The sequence below is a fragment of the Salminus brasiliensis genome, chromosome 4, assembly GCF_030463535.1.
Source record: "Salminus brasiliensis chromosome 4, fSalBra1.hap2, whole genome shotgun sequence".
In the NCBI taxonomy this organism is placed as follows: domain Eukaryota; kingdom Metazoa; phylum Chordata; class Actinopteri; order Characiformes; family Bryconidae; genus Salminus; species Salminus brasiliensis.
This window is the reverse complement of record NC_132881.1, coordinates 31,324,101-31,349,475: the sequence shown is the minus strand read 5'-3', so window position 1 is coordinate 31,349,475 and position 25,375 is coordinate 31,324,101. Positions and strand designations below refer to the sequence as shown.

General features: G+C 39.4%; 2 protein-coding genes across 3 annotated transcripts in view; one reads left to right on the top strand and one right to left on the bottom strand.

Moving 5' to 3' along the window:
- Positions 1 to 12,512, top strand: part of marveld1 (MARVEL domain containing 1) — a 108,898-nt gene extending 96,386 nt beyond the window's left edge. The window contains exon 2 of the mRNA XM_072677993.1: positions 12,478 to 12,512. The gene's annotated coding sequence lies outside the window, so the exon portion shown is untranslated. The remainder of the gene's footprint in view (positions 1 to 12,477) is intronic.
- The window catches only part of LOC140554709 (zinc finger matrin-type protein 4), a 56,658-nt gene extending 32,345 nt beyond the window's left edge, over positions 1 to 24,313 (bottom strand). Inside the window, exons 1-4 of one of the 2 annotated variants that reach the window (XM_072677990.1) lie at positions 23,609 to 24,313; positions 9,204 to 9,308; positions 3,898 to 3,990; positions 1,084 to 1,140 (exon numbers count right to left, since the gene is read on the bottom strand). In XM_072677990.1, coding sequence (XP_072534091.1) covers positions 1,084 to 1,140; positions 3,898 to 3,990; positions 9,204 to 9,308 — 255 coding nt within the window. In that variant the 5' untranslated portion in view covers positions 23,609 to 24,313. The remainder of the gene's footprint in view (positions 1 to 1,083; positions 1,141 to 3,897; positions 3,991 to 9,203; positions 9,309 to 23,608) is intronic. The other variant, XM_072677991.1, reaches the window with a different exon arrangement.
- Positions 24,314 to 25,375: the final 1,062 nt, after the last annotated feature.

Below are 25,375 nucleotides of genomic sequence, written 5' to 3'. Positions count from 1 at the left end.
AAAAAATAGACTAAAATGGAAAGACAATGTATAAAAAGCCTCTACGTTCATTATGATTATACCAGCAGTGATTTAAATACCCCCAAATTACAGCTGACATTCTAATCTTTACTGAAACAACACAAGATTCATTTTCATCCATTTTAGTTTCTTATCAAATGTGCTGGAGTCTTGAAGCAGTCACTTAGTATCTAAAGCCTGTGAGTGGAAGTACATGAATGTCAGCATCTGCTAAACCATAATAACTACAATGCAGATGATAATGCTAAGGCAAGAACAGTCGGGTTTGGTTGTTCTTGCTGTACTCTGTGGCAGACGGCTCCAAAATAATGCCTGGGAAATGAGAGCAAGATTACTTCCCCTATATCTAGATGCGCTTTCTTTGTTCCAGCACTTTTAGGTTTTTTCAATTTGCCTCCCCACATTCTGAACAGCAGGTATTAATCACTGTTTAATTCAGAGTCTACACAGATCCACGCAGCTTGGTGACTGCTGTGCTGGCCATCTTTCTTTCTGGAGGGGGGGCGAGGAAGATATTACCACTCTTGCTTTGAGATGAGAAAATAAAGGGCAAATTTTGAACTTCTGAAGGTCATCTTCACTGTCCTCATTATATATTTCAGTCTAAAAGCAAGCGGGTACAACTCTAAAAGCAAATGCTCCTCTTTACCATGACCATGGGGTTTTCAGCAGCTGCTTTCTACCATTTTAAAAAGAATCCATAAAACATTTGAATTGCAGCTCCGAAGCAGTCAGCTACAGGCATTCTCTGCAATTTATAGGTAGGACAACATAAAAACAACCGCAGAGAGCAATTACTGTATTGTTTACACAAGTCAAGTCTTAAAAAAATCACACCAGCAGGAGCCTGACACATCAGACAGCATACAAAGTTATTTTAGAACAATGTTTTAAGTCTTATCACAGCAGTTTCTATGGTATTTATTGTTCCAGTCCAGCTTTATTTCATGTTCATGTGCTACACTACAGTGAGTAAGCTCAATAAGGCTCAGGAGACAGAGGAGCATGGTAAAGGGTTTAATTCTTTTTTATGGTGAAAGGGTGTGCAGGGTTCATACATACTGCTGGTCTACCACAGCCTGTAGTCCAAGCTTTATCAATGTCCTCCAGAGCTAAGGCCTGCAGCAAGAAGATACAGCCTTTGTTTGGGGAGTATATATTCACAGAATCATAAACATACATTGTGGGCTACTGCCCCTAGAGCAGAGTAAAGCAATGCAAGCCATGAAAGTGAACCAAAACAGCTGAAAGCATTCTAGGTTTCTCTGCATTGTGCTCCCCAATAGTGGGCCAGGTGGCCCTTACTGAGTCAATATGTTTGTTTATGCAGACTACAGGCAGAGAGAAAAAAAACAGAGTATCAATGTCTCTGTGCAATTGCTGTTTTTTTATTTTATTTTATTTTTTTATTGATCCATACAAATATACTTGGGTCGTTCATAGAGCTACATTAATACACTAAACAAACAAACAATCACAGCACTTTGTTAAGCAGATATTTGCAGTGAAAAGAAGAAGCCGGGAGTCAGTTGCACAAGAGCACATGGAGGACAAACACATTACTTAAAAAGTCAATGCTAAATGACTAACAAACCATCTGAGAATGGCATTACTTTTGCTTAGCTAATAAAAACACTAAATGCTGTGTTCTGCGGTTTTACCTTCAGCTCTAATCATGATTCTGGCTCAGCTCCAGTTTAGTGAGCAGGTATAGATTCTTAGATGAATTGGTTTATTGTCAAAAACTGATTTTTATAATAATAATGTAATTTGATGGAACACGAAAGGCGGAAGTGCAGCGCCAGGCTGTTGGCCTGCACATAACAGAGACACAGGATGGATGAGCGAGAAATCTGACCGTAACCCTCCCACTGTAATGCATTAAAAGCTAACATCTAGAAGGGCTTTGGCTTCTATACAGCCGCAAATCTTTGGCAATAAAAGCTGCGATAGAGTTTGAAAGTAATCTGATTCACCCTTTCCAAGTTAGGTGGAAGCTTTGACATTGTTTGCTTGATGGTCCTCTGATAAGCAGCAATGAAAAAACTTTTATTGGCAAGGATCTGCATCTGTATTCAGTGAGAACCAGAGCTTTTGCACTATGTTGCACACCTGTCTCAAAGATATTTTACTGCCACAGCGATCCCCAAACTCCACAAGAAGATCAATATTGAGGTCGTGAAATACATTAAGAAAACTGGCAGGACAGTTGTAACGTGATGGGTGGACATCTACTGACACAGGACTTTTTTTCACTGTAACAGCATTTTAGCACTGATGAGTGGCAGCTAGAGTCTCATGTGCTAAAGAACAAGAGAAAAGAATGAGAGGCACAAATATGGCTGTTAAAGAATGTAGCAGAGGAAGAGCAGATCACTAAGAAAGTTCTAGTTTTAGTTACTGATGACTAGGGTTGGGAAAGGGGTGGAAAATTTCCAGTAAATTACTGGCAACTTTCAATGGGACCTTTAGCTCGGGAACTTAGGGAACAGGCTAGCTACGTATATGTTTTGCCTCAAAAGGGTTTCTGTAACCAAGAATAAATATTCATTAATTACTCATTATTAACAGCAAATTAAATCAATTGTATTTCCCCATAAGCTAATGATAAGTGTCAGGTTTCTAGAAATCATCTGGACATATGCTGTACATGTGATGGAGGAATGAACAGTGAATGCAGGGGGTGTGATCTCAATATCCCTTCAGTTTGTAATGTGCCATGTGCCTGGTATTGAGGAGCAGCTTGCTTTTCGACTGTTTTGGTATCATATCTAATTATTTTAGCCAAGATTATGCTTCAGTACCAACTTTACTTTAAAGTTTCTCACCTTTAGCTGCGAATATTTCCATTTTATTCCCATTAATTCCTGTTAATTCCCATGGTACATTTCTAAACTTTAAAAATTCCCAGAATATTGCAACCCTACTGATGATGTTTCAATATTGCTGTTGCTCATGAACTGCGAAAATTCCTATATGTGAAATGCTATGCCCACACACTAAACCTGGCCTCTCAGTGACTGCTCAAATTGCAGACTCTGTCAAGTCTACTACAGAGGGTAAGACATATTACTACTACTTTTTTTACACTGCAGACACTCTTCAAAACAGCTGACTTGCCACATCACTTCCATTTGTTTTATTAATAAAAGATTGGAAGTAAATTCATTATGGATCATTACAAATACTTTGCTTTACAAGTACCAGGTACAGTCACACACTGATAAGAAAGAAATCCTGTATTTAAAAAGCAATTATGCATCAACAGTCGCTTATAATTGCATCAGAGTCCTTTGAATCATAATTAAATTGAATCATGAGGTGCCTAGATATGGTGCCTAGCCTAGCCTTCTATTCAGTTTTATTCAATGCAGTTGTAAAAACATAAACCCTGTTTTCTTCTACACAGTTTTTCTTTCCCTATTGAATGTACAAAGTCAGTGCAATGTGTACAATTCAATTTTTATTGATCGGTTATATCTTTGTTATTGTCACGTTCAAGCAACAGTATACATTTGTTGTTTGTTACTAGCATTGGCAACTACTTCTGCAACTGAATGTAGAAATCTCCATCACTAGAACTAACTAGTGCTAACTAATGGCTTAGTAAAGGTTTTATACACAAAGGTAAGTACGGTCTTATGTATAACTGGTGTAACTCAGTCCAGCAGCACCTCCAAACTGCATTATCTGATCCAGGTGAATAAAGACACCCATTAACTCCAGTGACTCCACTGACAGGTTAACAAACACTCGAGTGTCTGTACGCTAGACTGCCTGAAAGCAAGCAAGAGCAACAACCATCTACTCATGCTACTTAAAACTGTTACTCTCACACAACTATTTATTCTGTAATTCCTGTAAACATTTACATACCGGGTTGTCTGGTCTCAGTCTTTTAGAGGGTGGGCCACCATCTTCTGGGTGGAGCATGTAGAACAGGCGCACTTTGTTGGCATGTTTCTTGCTCTAATAGAGAGGGAAAAACACAGTATTATATCTTAGTATCTTAGTATTATTTTGTTTGTATATCATGATTTAGCAAACAGTTTGTTCAAAAGATTCATTTCACCTGCTTTAAAAAGTGAACAATCAAGCCATCATAAATACTTTACTTTACTTGCATTTCAAAATGTTGCAAAGTAACGCTTAATTTCTTATCATTACTCAATGAAAATGAGTAAGCTAATGGCTGCTGAGTCTGTGACTGCTGAGTTCCAGGGCTGGTGTTAAGTGTGTGTTTGCTTTCAGTCATATTTCATGAAGCTCTTTTGTTGTCCTTTCACCTTGACCACATTGACTATTAACGATTGCACTGAGGGTTATGTTACACCACCCAAACACTTTAATTATTTCATAGGAATCTGAGGATGCCAAAAGAGTTGGCAGTCACATAAAGTTTGAAATATGCATGTGAGTGATTCACTTTCAGAATACTTACAAGTTCCTCAAGTTTCAAATACTCAAGATAGGCTGAATCGCAATGCAAAAGAGCCTTCAGAAACACTTTACTTGCTTTGGGGCACTGTTCTACACTACAAATTTATTGTATTATTTAATCTCAAATGATCCGGGTAGATATTTTGTTCTTTTATCCAGTATTAATCTTAAATCAGACAGCATGACAGCACTAGACACATGTGACAGACCCTAGTTGAAAAGGTTGTGTGTGTGTATGAAACATATTAAGCCATACTGTGCTTTTGTGACAGCTTTATTTCATTTCATATCTATGTACATTTTAATTTGAAATCCTCAGAGTTTGCCGCTGTCCACCAGATGAGACACATTATTTCTTTCTGCCGCTTGCAGCACTTTCTGCAGAGAGGTGCAATTTCCAAAGTTCACTGGGAGCGAATACATTTTCTGGCTGCTGCGAATATAATTGAAAAACGTGGCTGTCGAAGAATTGCCATATCATGCACAGCTTAAATCTGTCCTGTTAATGTCAAAAAGGTGAACACAATAATATTGGGCAAATGCTCTGAGAAGATTTGCAGCACTCCATGCCAGCAAAAGTACAGGTAATAAAGAGGAAAGGACCCTATGACCTGAGATAGAGATACGTCCGCGGTAAAGACAGCAACTCATGTTTGGTCAGGTTTTTGGAGCTGCTGCACTGCTGGAGCTTTAAGATGGATTACTTGAATTTCTAATGCAATATGCAATATGTTTCATATTAAAAATTGTAATGTCTGTGTCTGTGGGTAATAAGAGAGTTATCAACGTTGACTTCAAAGCCTGGAGAGAGAACAGATTGCTGCTAGGTTTTGCTGAAATCTGCGGGGTGAAGCTCAAATGGAAATGCTGTTATGGTGCTGTAGCCAGCAGCGCAAAAAACTCCTCACAGACTATTTTAGTCAGACAACAGGCAGATGTACAATAGGCTGAATGTATTTCTGAATGTGTTGTCATTACACAGTTGAAGAATTCCTACACATTACACCATGTCATATGACTTCCCTTTAAAAGTACCAAGTATTCACACAGTGAGAAAAAAGGAAACCTGTACAGAAAATAAAGATACATAGGTTATTGTTTTATAATTGCATCACAGCCCTCTGAATCGCAAATGAATCGAATCGTGAGGTGCCTAGATATCCCCACCCTGAGTCCTCTATACATTATTAAATTGTAAGTTGCACTTGCATTACTAATGTTCACACACTTCTCTGTAGCTATGCAGTTAATATGTGGCTTTTAAAAAGCTTTCATAGGATCAGTAATTAGTAAAACATATTTTTGAGTATGTAATACTGTAAAACTGTAAAAAAAAAAAATGAACCCTAAAACCTTTGAATCTCAAATGTACCATTTTATTAGGTTCAACTGATACAACATGATGCATTAATCTATAGGGGATGGGGAAAAGAAGAATGAAACTATATCAATGGGAATGGTTTGGCTACTTTTTTAATAATTAGTAAATATCATCCTGCTAGTTGTTATTTATGGACTTCTGGTGTATCACTGTTTTATGATGTTGATTGCACACTAAAACACTTAAAATGTAAATCATCACAGATGTTCTTCAAGGGCATCTTGTTTTGCCAGTTGACATAAAACTCTTAACATATTTCATGCACTGTCCAGTTTAGCACTTCAGCTGCTCTGCCTGATAGGAAACATTCATCCATATAAGACTGAATCTGGGTATCACTGCCTTTGAACATTTGAATCACGCTCAGCTTTGGTTGGAAGAGAATTGTATAGTGTGAAAACTTCGTTGAAAGTTCCAGAAACCTCAGGCTATTGCATTAAGCAGTCTGGTGTTCTGGCCCAGGCGTGTGGACTCATACGTCTGGTGTTCAATTGGAGCAGGAGATGAAAGAGCATTATCACAAAAAACTGTGCATTAAAAATGAATGCGTTTGTTATTTAATGGAATGATGTGCTGTGGGCCTCTTTGCTTTTTTTCTATACTCCTTTTCAGTCATAGCTATAAGTGAGACTGAAAGATTGAAAGTCCAGCCATATGATATTGGATTGTATATGTCTGTGTAATAGTGTGTGTGGGGAGGCAAAGTTGGAATCTGCTGTACTAGCATATTTTATTGAAAAAACTATAAGGCAGATAGAGGCTAATGGGCAAGATCCACAAGCCCTATACAGCAAATGAGTGAGTTTAGATGCCAATGCTTGCATTCGAAATTTGGTTTCCTGCGAGTTGAAACATTTTTGCCCTGTCAGGCACCATAAGTGTGTGAACAGAGTGAGAGGGCCCAGCTGGATCCAGAGTGAGCTCTATAGGCAGTCAGTGGCTTTGATAGATGAGTGTCGGAGCTGGCTCTGAGGGAAAGGGAGCAGCCTGGCTGGATTACATAGGCCCAGTGAAGAGCCACAGCACTGGATGGGTCAGGATGAAAGAGGACGCTAATGGCCAACAGCATGTGAGCCAGGAAAGAGAAAGAGTTTTTCTCAAATCTTTATTATTTTACTGATATGTTTACATGTATATAAAAACTATGGCTGCTTTAGAACACTACTAATGAATATGAATGAATAAACATTTCACTTTGACTGTTTCTGAAACCCATGGTTGACACAAAATGAACAGATTTCTTCAATTTTGGGAGACTGAGAGAGAACGTGGATCTGGTCTGAGGTTTTAGAGGACAGATCAAGGAGAGATGCATAAGATTCTAGATGGTGTTTGAATCCCTGGGGAGCAAATCTATCGTGTGCTGTGGAGTAGGAGACAACCATCATACATTATGTTACAATATTTAATTTAATTTAATTTCTTTTTAAACATTCCCCTTTCCACACTCTCTCTCTTTTTCTCTCATACTATTAGTAGATATAATTCTTTGAGGATTTGATCATGTAGGCTGCTTATGTTTTTTCGGCTCTCCTATTGTCAAACTGCTCTGTTTTGATTTTATGCTAGGTGTGGCTCGTGAATTGCCGGTATTGTTTGCATCATCCCACCCCCAATGCTACCAGAGAGCCAATCACCAGTTATCTGAGGCACAGCTCTGCAGATATTCCCAGCACAAAGTTGAAATTTTGGAGTAGTACATGTCACAACCTCTGTGAACCTCTGTGAGCTATGCTTACACGTGATCACCCTTTCTGCGTAGCAATGCACATAAGCCGAGGTTCATCCAAGCAGAAATTTTGGATGAACGACCCCATGTTTCTTCACTTGCATGATTGCATAACACACAGTATTCTTCTACAAAACAAAGGAAGCTCTCCTAATCAATTTTCAAAGATCATGCCACATTATATTTCCCTGGAATGAGACAACACAGCACATTACTTTTTTGGGTTTGAGAGATGTACATATGATGTACAATGTCAGAAACTCGTTATTGCTAATCATTCAAATCAGTGCCAGAATCCATGACTGATAATGTGCAATATTTCCGAATCACAGCAGAAAAGTCGTTCTTTACCATGCAAGTCCCTTGAAAGAAGTGTGTGCTCCTTTAACTCTTGATTTCTGTTTTCCCTAGTTCACTATAGTTTCTTTCCTCTAGTTTCTCTTTGCCCTGCTCTCTGGGGAGCCGGAGAGTGCTTAAAGACCTTACATGATCCAGCCAAACAGTGTGGTCTTCCAGCTCAGGCAGCAGGTGTCAAGACACATTTGGTCGACTCAGTGCTTCTCCATGGACATGGAAAGCAAGGGTTTGAGTACATCGTCTTTGCCACTATGGAATGGACTTTTGGTGAAGTCTGATTTCAGCTCTCTTGGTTGCTTTCAGTAGTTTTTGGTCAGGGAATATAAAGCTGGTCTCCAGTCAAGCTACAGAAACCGGCCATGCTCAGTGTGCTATCTGAGAGCGTTTACTCTAAATGAGGGATGACAAGGCACTGAAAGAAGAGCCAGAAACTGCATCACTAAATATAGTGCATTGGCTGCTAGGGCTGCTTTGTAAATAAATCTCACGGAGCCAAACGGTACACTACTCTGAGACGCTCCCTCTGCTACACTGATTCTTACGCTAAGGGTTTGTCCTCATTAGCTTGCCTGTTAATCTACTGATTGCATACTTTGTAGTCCAGAGAGGCCTAAGTGAGGAAGTTAAATAATGCAGGGGGATGATTCTTTAATGGTCACTCATTAAATTACTTACTGTGAGGTTGAGAGTCTTGAGAGAGGTGGACTACATTACAGCTTTAAAAGCAGGCTGTGAAAAATGCACGAGGTGAGCAGTAGGCTATTCTGTAATTTATTACAGGGGTTCACCCCAGCTGAAAATTATTAGACCACTGATGATCAATTGATGAGCATAGCTTTTAAGTTAATGTGCATTACGGGTTTCTGTGTGCACTCTGGATAAAAAGAAGAGACATCAGCTGTGAACTAGCATTAGGAGATTCACAAGGGAGCTGCTGTGATTTTAATTTAGCTAAATGATTTGATCTCACTTAATAAATACTGAGACAATGTTATGCTACTTACTTAGTTTAAAGTAGTTATGCTTTTTAGCCATCTTCTCTAGTGGGAGGGTGATATTGGTGTCAGCAGTGTTACCAGGGTTTTTTATTTTTAACAAAAGTAAATCAAAATGAATCTAAACAACAACCAAATAAGAATGTCATTGTTTACAATTTAAGAAATGATATATGAAACAGACTGTGCAGGTTAGACTGGGTGGTAATGAGTCTGTGTGAGGTAGCCGGAGAAGGAAGGCAAAGTAAGTAACTTACATGTGTGGCATATGAAGGCTCACCTCATAATGTGCAACGCGTTGTGACTCAGAGATGAGCTGGGCATTGCAGATGTTGCAGTAGCTCTCTGTGAAGAGTCCTCCATCTCCAACCCCTGCAGACTTCATCTGAAAGCAACAACACCAGCACACACTGTCAGCACATGTAGAAGCCTTTATCTGTCATTTTCACTGTCAGCTTGCAACTGCCTTTAATTAACAACTTCGACTTCTGTCAACTTCTCACCTCATCGGTAGGTGATAACCTTCAAGTAGATGTTCTAAATATATGGCACTCTGGTAGGCTTTGCAACTTTAAGGTATTATAAAAAACCTTTGGAGATTTTTCATAACCTTATATACAGAAGATAAACAGATGTGTGTTAGAATCAACCGTATATGCTGTACAACAGAATTCAAATGCCTCAGAAGTTGTAGTAGTAGTACTACTACTAGTATTAGTACCAGTAACTAATATAAAGTGCCTGACAGACTGGATGCCACAGTTTGTTGAGGAATTTTAGCCTATTCCTCTGTATAAAACAACTTTAACTCTGTTATGTTGTTAGCTTCAGGTCCTTCACAACATTTCTATTGGACTGAAAACAGGTCAGAATTTTTACTTGCCCATACCAAAACATTAAATTAATTATTTTTTAATCATTCTTTGGTAGAACGACTTGTGTGCTTTTGCTGCATGACCCAGGGTCTCTTGAGAATCAGCCCATGGACAGATGTCCTGACATTTTCTTTTAGAATTTGCTGGTATAATTCATCATTCATTGTTTCGTCAATGATGGGAAGCAGGACCAAACCATGACACTACCACCACCATGTTTCACAGACGAGATAAAGGTTTTATGCTGGAATACTTGTTTTCTCAAAACAAAACGCTTCTCATTTAAACTAAAGGATCTATTTTGGTCTTTTCCATCCATAAAACACTGTAGCCTTCTGGCTTGTCCATGTGATCTGCAGATGAGCAACAATGTTCTTTTTGGAGAACAGCAGCTTTCTTCATGCAGTGCTGCCATGTACACCACTGTTGTTAATGTTCTCCTGATGGTGGACTCATGAGCATAACTTGCTAACTGTTACACACTTGCTCTTGGTGTGATCTTTGTTGGATCGACCACTCCTGGGGAGGATAATAATGGTCTTGAATTTCCTCGGTTTGTACACATTCTGCCTGGCTGTGGATTGGGGAAGTTCAGATCCTTTAGAAATGGTTTTGTAACCTTTCTAGGTCTTCTTCTTAAGTCCTCAGAAATCTCATGTGTTTGATAGACTTTGATAGATCCCTGTTCTTTAAATAAAATAGTAATAAAATTAAATAAAATAATAATTCCCATTCATTGAAAACACCTGACTCTGATTTCAGATAATCTGCCAATCGTATACTTCTGCCACTCAGAAATATATAAAATGGTTTTCAGAAATATATAAAAAGCAAACTATAAAGGACCACTGTACTTCTTGCATGATGAGCCAGGCAGATCTAGAACTGTTAGCAGTTGGGTTTAATATGAGAATCCAAAGCCTGTTCTACACATATAGCTAAAACTTTCAGTGCACAATTAGCCCTGTTTCTGAACATCCTCAAAGTGACGGTTGAGAACATTCTAGACTTTCTAATTAGTTTAAAAGTGGGCTACAGAATGAACAGCGACAGCCATTATCTAACTGATCTTGTGTGGAACCAACAGAGAACACCACAGAAAACAGCCTGCTGGACATAACGGATCAAATGTCAGGTCTTGTACAGGTACTGTATCTTCAACTGCATCAAACCCATCATTTGTGTTAGACCAAAATCATTTCTGTTGAAGAGGCAGTAGGCAGTTGTTAGTATTTCATGGAAATGACAGTGGATCATAATGCAATTGAGGCAATGAATATCATATTACCCATTCACTTTGATGGCCTATGAAGGCTTTGATGTAGTTTAGTTCTAGCAGGCCCTCTGACTGCAATCAGACATGCCCCACTTTTCAATTATCATCTTCCTGTCATAACAGGGACGGTGAGAAGACATTATTACATTAAAATGGAAACAAAACTGCTTGTTTTTTTATTTAAGGGGTCAACAGATATGATTATGGAGAGAGGTAAAATGGGTACAATTAAGTTTACATGACTGCTATGCTCTAGACAGAGACACTGACAGAGAAACTGACATTTAAAGATTGTTTACATCAGTACTCACTAGTCAAAAGACATTTTAAGGCTAATTCACACAGTATGTCTTTTCTCTGTAGATTTAATCAAAGAGCATCAAGCTTTGAGCACATAATCAGAATATATGCAAGTGATGAAGTGTGCTTTGGAAGAAAATTATTTCTTATGTTCAAAACTTTCGAAGAATTCACTAACACCAACCAAGTTTTATTGCGTATCAATGTGGTTTTATAAAGGATGTAGTAAGCTCTTCATGTTCAATACATAAAATGCTAATTTGTATTACATCTCTATGGGACACTTTAGGGTCTTGGTTAGAAGATTAAAAGGCTGAGGCTGAGGCTGGACAGACAGTTGTTCGATTTGTGATCATACTGAAGCACTGCGATCAGTGCACAGGTTACTCATGTGGAGGCCTTATCTTCATCTGTGATGTGACATCATTCCTCCCTCTGCCATCTGTCTCCATGCGCTCCTATCTGCTGGGTGTGACTATACACAGAGCGTGTCTACGCCAGCTCACCGTAATGCTATTCTGGCTGACGCACAGACCTAGCCAGGATGTCCTCACACTGTGTGCGATGATCGTCGACAACAAGAGCATATTCTTTCCCACGTGCTTTTTACTTGTCTTGCTTCTCTCCACCTTCTCTGGAGTACCCTTCCACTCCCTGTCAGGCAGTGAAGAAAGAATTCCCTTGTGATAAAGAGCTGCACTCTACAGCATTGAGACTCTGTGATGGATACTGTGGAGGGAGACTGAGAGAGAAAGGCTTGGACAGACAGAGAGACACACAGAGGGTGATGGATAGAGAGAGCTGGCTGACCTCCACAGAACCAGCAGCTCTTACTGCGTTTTAATCGCAGCGTAGCTTTCTTCAAAGGAGCCAGGTTTCACTGGCAGAGGTAGAGATGAGAATGAGATGACTCGGATTCATCTGCCTGCTCTGCAGGTGGGCTCTTTGCACCCTCTCCCACCCCCACTCCATAATACAACGCCTGAGGGAGGAAAATGTCAGCCCTCTGGGCGTACTAAATTCTGCCCTTCACATAGTGACTTGTACATCGGTCTCAGCTGTGTTTGTACTATAACTCATTTTTTTTGTTTGTTTTTGGCCAGACCTTCACAGTGGCCTCGCAACTGAAGAATGACACCTCACTTGTTGAGTCAGGGAAGTACCTGCTGCCACATACTTTCACTTTACATCCAAATCTCTTGTGACTGCATCAGCCTCTATCATTTGGTTTAAACAAGACACATCAGGGCTAAATAGAAAGTGCTGTTGAGAGATATTATTATACAGTATAATGAGGGGGTGTGAGTTAAGAGATGCAACTCAATCTAAAAACTGCTGGGTTGAGCTGATTAGTGACAGGCATTATAATATGCACCCCATGTAACGGCATCGTGTAATTTGATCATCACCGATTACATGGTCCAACGCTCTTTCATTAAAAACACCAAAACAGAGATAACATTGTCGCAGTGGGTACCTAAATGTCTCTTTAAGTATCTTCGCTTTGTATCCCATTCTGCTGAGAGACTGACTCTGATATGCATGTAGAGAAAGCACATATGCAAATTCTATTCACTTTGGCAGGCCAGAGACTCTGAGGCTCCCACTGCTGGCACCAACTCCAAGCGCTGTACTTCTTCAAAGCGTCATGGCCCTAAAAAGTTGATGAGCGCTTTTTTGGCTGGGCTGCCAGGGTGAGAGGGACATTAAAAATACATCTGCGAGAAGACGAAAGAGATCTGGGCCTCCATGTTCCCTTCACCCTCCTTTTCTCTCACCACCCCGTGGAAAAGGGGAGCTTTATAAATCTCTTTGGCTTTTTCATGAATGGTGAGCAGGTCAAGCAACCAATGGTCCAAATGCAATGAAATGCCTACCGGCATGCAGTTCGGTCTTAAGCTGCTACGACAAAACAATTGCCGAGCTACAGTATTTTATTCAGCCTCTTTTGCCAAAAGCTATCATACTCCTTTTGACTCCTTTTGAAATGGTGCATACTTCAAATGTTTGTAAAACCTTTAGCAGTAACTCTACAAAGCAGTTTCACGGTTAAAAGGACTGCATAGTAGTCAAACAAAAGAAATTACAGGCAGATTACTGGCTGTTCACCATAACAAAGAGACCAAGGTCACTTTAGCTTGCTGGCCATCACGCTCTGTTTCACTGTAAGGTCAGTAACTATCTTCTTTTCCGCTTCTTCTTGGTGAGGATGGGTCTGAAGCCTACCCAGAATCATTGGGTGCAGGGCAGGAATAGGGACAAAGCACTAGTCAATTGAATGGGCAAATTTAGCAAATGTTCTACCATATGTGTTTAAGGTCGGTGAGAAGATACCTGAGTACCTGAAGGAAAACCACGTGGACACAGGGAGAACACACCAAACTCTTCACAGACAGTGACCAGCGTGAGGATCGAACCTGGACCCCTGGAGTTATCCGGCACTACCTGCAGCACCACCATGCTGCTCTTTAAATAACAAATCATGGAAAATAACCATGTTATAATGGGCCTCTATTAAAAAAGGAATGTCTTCCACAATATAAATAGATGTTCTACTTTCCTTTTGTTTTTATAGCTACTACAATTCACAAATGTTCTACATATGTTTGCATTTTATCAACATTTAGAAAGCTTTCCATATTTGTATAAATGACTGCTAGAAAAACATTTACTAATCTACCACAACCACTAGAAAAATCAGCAGCGCTTGGTCTTCCTTTATAACACAAATGTGGATGACTAATGGCAAACAAGGCCAGCTCCTAGATGTCACTCTGCTGTGATAATTGTTTCTGCTGTACGGTCACTGAAAATATCTATTTTGACATGCATGGTGTCAGAAAGGCAAACAGAAAAATGTCACATATCATATCTAAAACTTATTTGCTAGTAGCTAGTAGCATTTGAAATGTGTCACACAGGATAGATGGGGCACATTTTAAAAGGCATAGTAATTATCAGAATACAGAGGGTTGCACTTACAGTAAAAGCACTCATGTGCGTGTGTTTTCAGTCCTCAGTTAGTCTAAATTACACTGCATTACCTTTTCCTTAGCCAACACTACAGAAATCACTGGCAGTTCAACATTGCCTGTGATATACTATACTGCAGATCAGGTATTCTCACATCTGCTAGTTTGATAAGATGCTGTAGTAATGTAATGTTGTGGGCATGGACCCCATTTCAGCTGCTTATGGACCATAATTTTCTATTCTTTAGTCAAAGAAGTTAATTATAACGCCATTTATTGTGGTGCACACAGATATTTCAATGAACCATACATGGAATTAGTTGGCAATCAATTTAATAGTCGATGACTTGGTGATGTCATCACATGTGTCCCAAACCGCGGATTAATCACCAATGTTGAACTATAACACTGTGAAAAACAATTTAACTGCTGCTGTTACTGTTATAGTAATAGTTCCCTCAGTCTCAATGCAGACTGACCAGCTGTCTGCCATGTAAATGGAAGGTGTGGTTAAAACCGTTACTGTTCGTAAACACTGAGCCAAGAGGGCCATATGAAGCAACATTGCTCTGATGTGTGAGTGGAGTTATATTAATGTTTATATTAGATTTTACATTAGATTCCAATATTAACTTTTAATGTGTAACGGAATGAAAGAAAAAAAGAGCATTACATACAGACTGGGTCAAAATAAAAGTATGTACTAATACAAACGAAATACTTATTCAACTAGCAAAATAGTTATTTGTTGGGTCATGCTTCTTGCCATTAGCAGCCAGGGTCAGAGAGAGCACCACTGGCTTTCTCAGTGGTGCATTGATGGCACTTTCTCCCCACATCACTTCTAATGTGATGATGGACAGCTGTTAGCTGGCGGAGCTGGGCAGCCTTGTTTTCCTCTGAGAGTGCTGGCTACCTAGCGATGCTGCATCAACAGCAGTTCAAAAAGAGGCGGTGGCTGGCTTCACATGTATCGGAGATGCTAGTCTTCACCCTTTTAGTGTTGGAGGCATTGCTAGTGATAGGAGGAGTTGACATGGGGGGACTGGGTAATTGGCCTTTGAAACTTGGTAAATAATGTGGTAAAATTTGAAATAAAATTTTATATATAAATATATATATATATATATATATATATATATATATATATATATATATATATATATATATATATATATATATATATAGTTATAAATAACTATATGTAGTTATTTGTTGCAGCCCTATATGGGAGACATAAAAGAAAAAAGTCAGAGAGAATGTTTCATTCCTCTAGGAATCTACTTGAATAAAAATAAAATCATTTTGAAAACTCTGAAGCAAAGGTGTGCTTTCTTTCATTACCTGCTCACAAATAAATGTGGATGGCCACATCATTGATTTTGGATAAGAAGCTGTGGCAGACAGTGACAAGCAATTTGGGCAAACATGAACCACAAAGTTGCAGATCACAAAATAAAGACCTCAAAGTGAAGGGTGAATCGATTCAGGTACACTAACAGAGCATGCCTAATACACTGTTGTTGTGGCTGCATCCACTAAACCAGAAAACTACATCTACTGCCTTAGTTCTTTTCTTTCTAAAAAGTACATCTTCTAGCTGCTAGAGTGATAGGAGGGTATCAACTAAGTTGTTTCAACTTTTCCAAAAGCCTGTTTTGACATGGCAAGTAATGTGGTAACTCTTCAGGAAAGACAGCACAATGGAAAATTGAGTAAATGCTGTGTTTCTTGTCACAAACGTCTTTGTAATTTTTGCTGTGGTGTATGAGTTCTTTCTACCATTTTTTACAGCCTATAAATTGCTTTTTGTTTATATACTGTAATTCATTGTCTTAATGGATGTTAATTGACATCAAAAAAAGCAAAAATTACAAAAACATTGTGACCAGAAACAGCATTTACTCCATTTTGTTTATGCCGGCTTCCCTGAGGGGTTACCACGTTACTTGCCATGCCGAAACGGGCTTTTGGAAAAAGATGTCCTGGACTGAGAGGCTCCCAGCCTGTAGGTTACGGTTAGGGATTAAGGAACAGCTTCGCTGTGAGAAATTTCCACACACACTGAAAAGATGCTCAGACAGTATGTCTACTAAAGATGTATTTAACAAAATCAACCATGAATATGCAAATTGACATTTATAGAATTTGTGTAACAGCGAATTAAAGGTTTCATTAAGGTTTAAGCTTGGTACTAAAAAGACTGTCGTATGGATTTTACAGTAGCATTCTACTGTTTTATCCTTAACCTTTGTGAGCACCTCAGTTGTACTCCCTGAATTTATCATGTACTGCCTGACTCTCGTTGAGACTGGCAAATTTCTGAAAGAAGAGGGAAGATGAGGATGACAAGGCACCAAAAGCCTCCGAGCTAGATCTCTGACACCCCGCTACAGAGCAGCAGCATGTCAACCCCAATCGCAATCAGAGCCAAAAGGACCTCTCAGTCCACTTGTCCCCTCAGAGGACAAGCGATAGAGAAAGAGATGCACTAGTGTACCTTTGTTTAGCTCATTGCCTATACTCATGTTATTGTGCAGTCAAAGCATTTTCTACCACCTCTTCCATTATTTAACCTGTATTCAAGCTCTCTCACAATTTCTGTCTCTCTCTGAGGGCTATAAATGTGGGCTGTAACTGATATCAACAATCCCAAGCACTTGGTATTTTACCTCAATTTCAATTTGACAGAGAATTACCCGTGCCTGCTAACCCTGCTCTAGGAATGATAAGACTGATCTGCTCTACATTAGACTTCAACTTTCAAAAGCTGCAGAAACTACTGCTATCACATTCGAAAGCTTCATTTGATGTATATTCCCTAAAGGCTATCCTTCTACATTTATAGCACTGCACGCTTACACAAACCAATAGACAGTCTCCAGTCAGCAGGTGTAGGGATCTTTGGACAGCTTTGCCTTTGGGCAGAGGAACTAAAAATTCCTTTACATCAAAGGCTAGCAGGTTCAAGGTTAAACCTTCCCCTTTCAGTTACTACTTCACAGGAATGTCTAGATTCTATATTGATTTCCGTATTTCTAAGCTGTACTTTTTAAGATATTATTATTACAACTTGAGCACAGTTTTTAAATCATTATTTTAGTTATTCCCCCAAATATTACCACAATGAGGGCCGTTATCGCCTAAATGAGAAAGCACACTTTATTGTGCTTCAAATGGTTGGTTTGTCCTACCAAAATTCTGCAAAGGGTGTGACAATAACTCATCCAGCAAGCTACAAAAATTGCAGGATGCATGTGTTTATGACAATATTACTACAGAGAGACTGAACAAAATGGTATGGTGAAAACACCTTAATGACCTCAAGTCCTTTGGAATAAAGTCCTGCAAACTGATTGGTCAGAAGTTATACAGAGATCCCTTTACATCTGATGTGAAGCAAACGCAGTATTCCACAATAAGAGCATCATAACTACAGTCAAACCTTGTGGTGTGATAGTGTGTGTGTGTGTGGGGGGGGGGGGGGCGCTTAGACCATAATTGACGGAACAATAAATTCTGCTTTCTACCATGAAATCCTGCAGGAGGATATCTGGTCATCAGTCTGCCATCTGAAGCTCAAGCAAATTGTGTTATGCAGCCAGACAACAATTCCAAGCACAAGGGCAAGCATACCTCTTGTCTCACAAGAAACCAAATTAAGTTTTTGGAGTGCTCTAGTCAAAGTACTGATTTGAATCTCTATGAGATTTTCCTTCCATCCATTTCCATTCCTTTTTTCCTTCTAAAAAAATTATTCTTTCAAAAACATTTTTATCCAATATGCATAGTAAAATAGAAATATATTTCTGTTGCTTGTGGAAAGCATTTTAACATGTAACATGTATGCTACAATACACATGTCATACGTTTAGGAGATCTATTATTTAGTGTGTTAATTATTATTTTTAGACATAGCTTGAATTTAAATGGCTCTTGCAGGCAGTAATATGCCTGAAAGCTACACTGAGATTTGTGATGCTTTTCAGCGAGCAATTTCAGTTTCTGCTTTCTGTTTGTGGACACACCTTGCTTTGACCTTGTTTGCATAATCTGTCAATCACAGGGCTCTTCTCAGGTTTTTTCTCCTTTGCCTATAACATAGAAATTGCTAGAGCTCTTAGACACAAAAACTGTTGTGTAGTTATTTACCTTAATTCCTGCACTTGCCAAAACCATTTTCCTTATTTTCTTATTTGAATAATTCTGAGAAGAAAAAGTATAACAAATCATTTTGTGATAAGGAATGAAAAATGGTAGTTCTGCATGTACTGTGTTGTGTGCCAAGATCCATGGGTTGGCCTTGAAGTCCTATGTCACAGTTTGTGGCTCCATCATGGGTATGAGCCAGTGGTAACTGGTCCATCTCACTGCACCTAGTGACTGCTTGGCCAAGCTTGTGTACCTGGGTTAAGTGCTTCGTGAGCTGCACAGAGAGGAGACCTAAACAGACACTTACATATATAATAAAAACAGACAAATACTATTGATTTGTAAAATACAAACACATTAACAGTATGAACAACTCTACACAGAAAAAGCAGGCACGCTGTGCTTTTATCCAGTTAAGGTGGAGTAAGTTGTCTGAGTAACAGACGGTTCAATCCCAGCTCTTGTGGGAATAGAATAGAAGGAACAGACAGCACATCACCTTCAAGCTTCAAGCTGAAAACACCCGCTCAGAATTGGGGACAAACTCCAGGGCAAATTAATGACCTATTACTGCTACACTTTCACTTGCCCCCAACACATGCAGTAAACTAGCATTAAGGCCCAATTTGTCCTGCAGATCAATCACAATCAGCACAATAAGCATTAGCACAAATCCTTCCAGTAAAGTACATTTATTAAATGGTTTGTTTTACATAACAATAACCACATATCTCTGATCTGATCTGATATATGATATGATAAGATATCATTTATCAGATATGATATATAATTTAAAAAATAATAATAAATTCTCACAATATTTACAATTATAGCAAATGTATTTTGAGCTCCTGCTGCTTATTGAGTTTTAAAAATGTCACACTAAAAAAAACTGACTATGGCAAATCATAGATAACGTGTAACACACATATCAGCCAATAAAAAAAAAAATAGAAAAGACAAAATAGCTAAAAACAAGACCTATCTAATAGTTTTTCACCATTTTAAAATGTTCACAAGCCAGGTTTTTTCACTTTTCCATAGAGATTAAAGTAAAGAGCTCTGACAGCAGGCAATGACTTTCCACTCAAAACTAGATGCAAGTAGAGAAGATGTCTCCAGGGGGCAATAAAAATGTTTTCATTAACTTAGTGGTTCATTGAAATCCAAAACTGTATCATGGGAATTATAAAGTGTCACAGCTAAACTGTTTACGAAGATAATGTTCAACACAGTTTTCATTGCTGCCATTAACAGAGAGCAAAAATGGAATGCAATAATCTATATCACATTAAATCTTCTACTTGCTCTGTAAGAATACAGCAGTGTATGCGTACTGTAATGCGTGAAAAGGTAATATCAATACTACTTTGATAAGCACATTTCAAATGTGCTCAATTTTAGATGAAGGATTTTTCCATCTGTTCTGGTCAGTGCTTCAGTCACGCATTAAACCGTTGAGATGTTGCTTTTCCGTGGCACATCCTTCATGCTGGCTTACGCTTCTTGTTAGTTACCTAGGATATGCAACATTGCTTAGTTTGCTTTCAGAACCACATAGCTAGGTGAATGAACACGTCAGGCTCATTAGCATGAAATTGTTCATGGCCCTAGATGATGCATTACCATGCACGCGCACATGCACACGTGTCTCTTGCACTCATGTTCTGCTAAATTGGCCCAGTGTGCAATGCTTCATTCGCAGAATCCAGTTTTTTCACATTTTCCTCTTAGAAATAAGAGAAATCAATGCATTAGTTGTTTTTACATTGTAGTCGCAAGTGTGAGCGGGACAGAATGGAAAATTCAGTAAATCTCTAATAGCCTGTGTGTCTTGAATTGCGTGGTCTCTGATGAAGGAGAGAGAACACAGCATCCTTCTGACAGGCAGGCGAAGGAGAGGGAAGCGAATTAAAGGCAGAATTGTGCTTTGCCATTGGGGCACTCTCTGACAGATGCATCACATGAAGTCGTACAATTAGAGCTTATTCCTGTCAGACGCATCTCATGTGTGGTCTGCGCAATCATACACACCAAGACACACATGCACAACTGCAAACATATTTAAAGTGGAGCTTCTTAGGGAGCTTAAGAAAAATCACAAGGCAGTCCAATACAGGTCAGGACCATCAAGCTCTGCAGAACTACAAGCTCTGCAGAACCTGGCATGCTGCCAACCACACAAGATTTTATTTCTCCACATGTACAAATATTCAAATAAAGTGAGTCATAAATCATACCGAGTGGTGGTATTAACATATATATTGCTTAGTCTACTCTGACAAGATCATCATTTAAATGTCATTTATAGTAATTCGTAGAGGGAGGTTCTCATGTCCTTTAATATAGAGCAATACATATTTTATTAAGTAGATATTTTTCTTGAGTAGGTGCACTCCACTGAACTAGGGCTGTTACAAGGTAAAATGCCCGATCATAATAATACAATAAAGTATGACTCACCATCATGATGTTAACTGTCCCAAATAGCATTTTAATTAATGAATACAAATTCATTCATTCATACACACACACACACAAGCACACAAAAAAAATAAAACCCAGATATACAATTCATGCCATATTTATAAACGTTAATGAGCCAATTAGGCTACAAAGTCTCATTAGGTGCCACTAAAGATCTTCTTGTTAACAATACAATTAATCATTTAAAGACAGTATGTCATTACATCCGCACTTAACCCCATATGGAGTCATGCTGTAGAAAATGAATCAATTCACATCTTAAGATTACAGTATGCTATTTATGATAACCGTTCAGTTTGGATTTGCTGCCTGTTGCCATGGAGTCTTAAAAGAGTAGTGAAACTACCTTGTGGTCAGAGAGGCAAACGCAGTTCTGAATGAGCCACAATTAACATCCCTTTATATTTCTCTAAGGTAGACCAATTATGTTGATTAGGAAATAATGCTGTTCTTATATGAAGCATTGCAGGTCTGGCTCCAAAGGCCGATAACAAAAAAATACCTTTTCTGTAAACAGGCTCTAACAAAAATGAGAAGTATCATGTGTTGCTCTCTGGTTCTGTGCACGGGGAAAAGGCACTATATAGCATTCTCCACAGCACAACAAATCATCAGTAATGCGTGGTGTGAAGCACCATAAACTTTCGAGCACAGTGGAGCTGAGTGCATCACTCACTGCTGAAGGATGCCACGACTCCACAAAAGAATCGCTGCTCACTGGTGACAGGGCTGGAGACAAATATATAATCCCCCGTCCGAGCCCAATGATCTTGCCAGTCAGATGCACAAGACATACAGCCAAGCCCTTACCAAAGAATAGATGAAGCACATAACACATAGGGGGGGAGAAAGAGAGAGAGAGTGTGGCTGGGGTCGGGGTTGGGGCAGTTATAACAGCAAAGGGCGACAACTGAACCGTTGTTGTCTTTGTCAACATAACTGTATGAATGAATGAAGGTGTATTCAGGCAACAGTATTCTGTCCACTATAGCTACTGTAACACTGCCAACACTCCACTCTGAATGCTGTATATATTTACTAACCAATGTCACTCCTCCAAGGTTAAGGTCAAATCATGCCTGCTCTTTCTTTGAACCTCCAACCAGACATCACAGTCTGAGATGTTACACAATGAACCAAAAGCACTCTAGACAGTCAACTTGGTGTGCACTGTCTTGAACAGTTTACATCCTGTCAATGAAGACACTGATTAAAGCAGCGATCACATTCAATTCGTCAGTGCTTCTCTAGCCAACGGCTCTCAACATTACAAAAAATATGCAGGACAAAAAAATAGTTTGTCTTAAATTTCAGTTTAGGGTTTTCAACTGGTACTTGAAATCACCCCCGTCCACATGGCAGCTCGGTCAATGAAAAACTCTCTTTTTTGTTCGGCTCTCTCCACTTTAACTAAGTCATTTAATGTCTTTTGTTGCTGATAAAAGAATAGTGATGACTGATGTTGGATTATTAGTTGAGGATCCCAAACGGCATCCTGACTCCTCTCTCAGGTATTCTGTGGTGCTCAATATCTCCAGAGAAGGCAATTCCACTGCTCCACAAACTAACGCTGAGGAGCTTTATACCTCTCTAACCAATGTTTGTCATTGGTCATGATGATCTTAGGCTCATCTGTGGACCATGGCCAAAAAGCATTCTATTAGAAAGGCTTTCCTAAAGATACTATGCCAGTTATTTGTGCACAGCTGAATGTCTATCAGCAATGGGTGCTCTTTAAAGTAGATGAATTCACTAATTATAAGGTGTCCGGACACGTCTGTTGCAGTAGTAAGCTAATTTTATACACCAATTAACTACAACTACATATTTGTTACTGCAGTTAAGTTCTGGCAAGACATTTTGGTTAATGATTGGGTTACATTATCACCTCAAAGCATTTACTTCATTAAAAATAAGCAGTCGACAGTGATCTACACCTATACACCCAAAACAAATAGCTTCTCATGGCTGAATTTCAGATTCTATAACACAATCAGCTTCTGCCTTATTAGTTTAGAAACTCGCCATATATAATATACCAGACAATATGCTATCATGATCATAATTTCTAATAAAGATATCATTGATTACTTTTTATTCCAAAAGCTGACATCTCACGCATTTTCTAGCTTGTCTGAAGCAGTTTTTGTAACTGCTTCAGTGTCAGTCTTTAAGACTGGTATATGTAAATGACCTCTGCTCTGATTGGTCACTGTAAATGATACCTGATTTAAAAAAAGCAGTCAAGACTGAAACACTCCTTATTACAGTGTAAGTGGGCGGGGCAAACTGCTGATGTTTATAAATGTGCTCCTGGTTGTGACACCACAGATACAATACACCAGCAGTACAGGGAGCAAACTGTACATTTAAAAACGTCAGCCATGTTTATACACTGTATATTCAACGTTTCTTTCCCCATTTGAAATAAACTTACAATACAAAATAAGAAAATTGATAGAGGGCCGAATTTACTTCGGCTCCCTAAATGTAAACTGTTCAACTATAAAGTGGCCACAGTGTAGAGCTACAATGGAAGTGCAAAATCTCAAGATAGAAAGTAACATTTTTAGGAAAACAAGCCACGAATATTGTGTAAAATTAGTAATTACTGTACACTCGCCTCTCACTACGCTGTCTTCGCCTTCGCCCTGGCGTGTTCTCCGCGGCTCCACAGCCGAGCTGCTGCCCTCATCCGCCGGCGCGCTGCACGTGTATCCCGTCAAAGTTTGAGTTCAGCGCCTCTGCTGCTGTATCGGCGTCGCGCGCGCCTCTGTTTCCCGCCCAAAACTGCTACAGGTAGACTCGCGCTGCTGCTGCTGCTGCTGCTGGTGGTGGTGGTGGTGCTAGTGGTGGTGGAGGGGGGCGAGCAGGTGTGAATGAATAGTGAAGGAGAAAAACAAGCAGAGACAGTTTTCACCCCAGATGAATCGGTTCCTCTTGATCCACTCGTAACAGAGAGAGCGAGCGATAGCCGGCGTGAATCTCAGCCGTGTCCTCGGCTGAGGGAGCAGTGAGTGAAACGAGGTGGTGGAGGAGGAGGAGGAGGAGGAGGAGGGCGTTACACGCGGGCTTCAGCTGAGCCTACACTGCACCCACACGCAGGTAGCGGCTTATATATATAAATATATACATATATAAAAAACTAAGGTCAATGATGCTCCGCGCGCGTGTAGTAGTGCAGCCGTGCTCGTGAAGGATATAATGAGCTGCCGCCATCTATTGTCCTCCCTGGCCGTTCAAATCTGTAGCAGGCTAAAGTTTAACATACCGAAGAGCTCATTTCAACAGTGAGGAGTGCTGCTTGATTCTGCTGCTTGTTCACTCACCCCCCGCCTCTCTCTCTCTCTCTCGCTCTCACTCTCAGTCTCACTCTCTTCCCCACACATAAGCACACCGTCATCCTAGCTCCCTATGAGTAAATTTCATTATGTGGGAGTTCTTTCACCATGCTTTTACTCTGCTCTCACGGACCACTCATTATTTCTTTCTCCCACTGACAAAGTGCCCCACACTTGAAAATCCACCAAAATATTAAAAAGACCACCCATAAAAAGCAGATGACGGGGGCACCCTTTGTGTTTCATAAGAAGCAAACATAACATAAGAAGGGGGAATACCAGTCTTTTCAGAATGTGTGTGTAAACACATAGTAAAGAAGTAAAGTCAACAAAGTCGTTTGATGTGAAATTCTAATCTAATGTTAAAGAGAGCTTGTAATTGTCCACAACAGTAACCATGGAAACCTGGTCTCAGAAGTGTTTAATACCTCTTATCTTAATCTACCTCAGATAAAGCTTTTATATGAAATGGTCATGGATACATTGTTTGGTGCCCAACACCCTGTTCTACTATTATTGGCTTTCTTACCATTATCAGCATCACTTACCGTCACTCTGACACACAAATCTCGTAACATTGAGCTCCATTGAAAGTTAAGAGGGTGTTTTTCTTCTCCTGTAAAGTTGCTGTTGCTGTCTTAGAAAATGTATTTATAAGAATATATGCACCAAAAACACCTTATTCTCTGTAAGTGACCCTATATTGTGTTTTACTGTATTTATTTACAGCTTTAGGGCATACATAAAAAGAATGCTACGTAACAGTTGTGTGGGATTTAGTTGCATATAGAGGATAACATCAGTGTTCTAAGAGCACTGACCAACTGCCTGTTTTATTACAGAATGTATTGTGGAGATACCAGATTTTTGCATGACAGCAGTGATATTCAAGCTTAGAAGATGCATGTGGGTTTACTGGTCGTTTTGAATAGCAAAAAAAAAAAAAAAGACCAAACAAGTCCACTTAGTCCCAGTCTGTACGTTTCTCCATAGTCTACTACTTTACATCAAACTACTCCGAATTACTTTGTTTACACCTTAGCCATTAA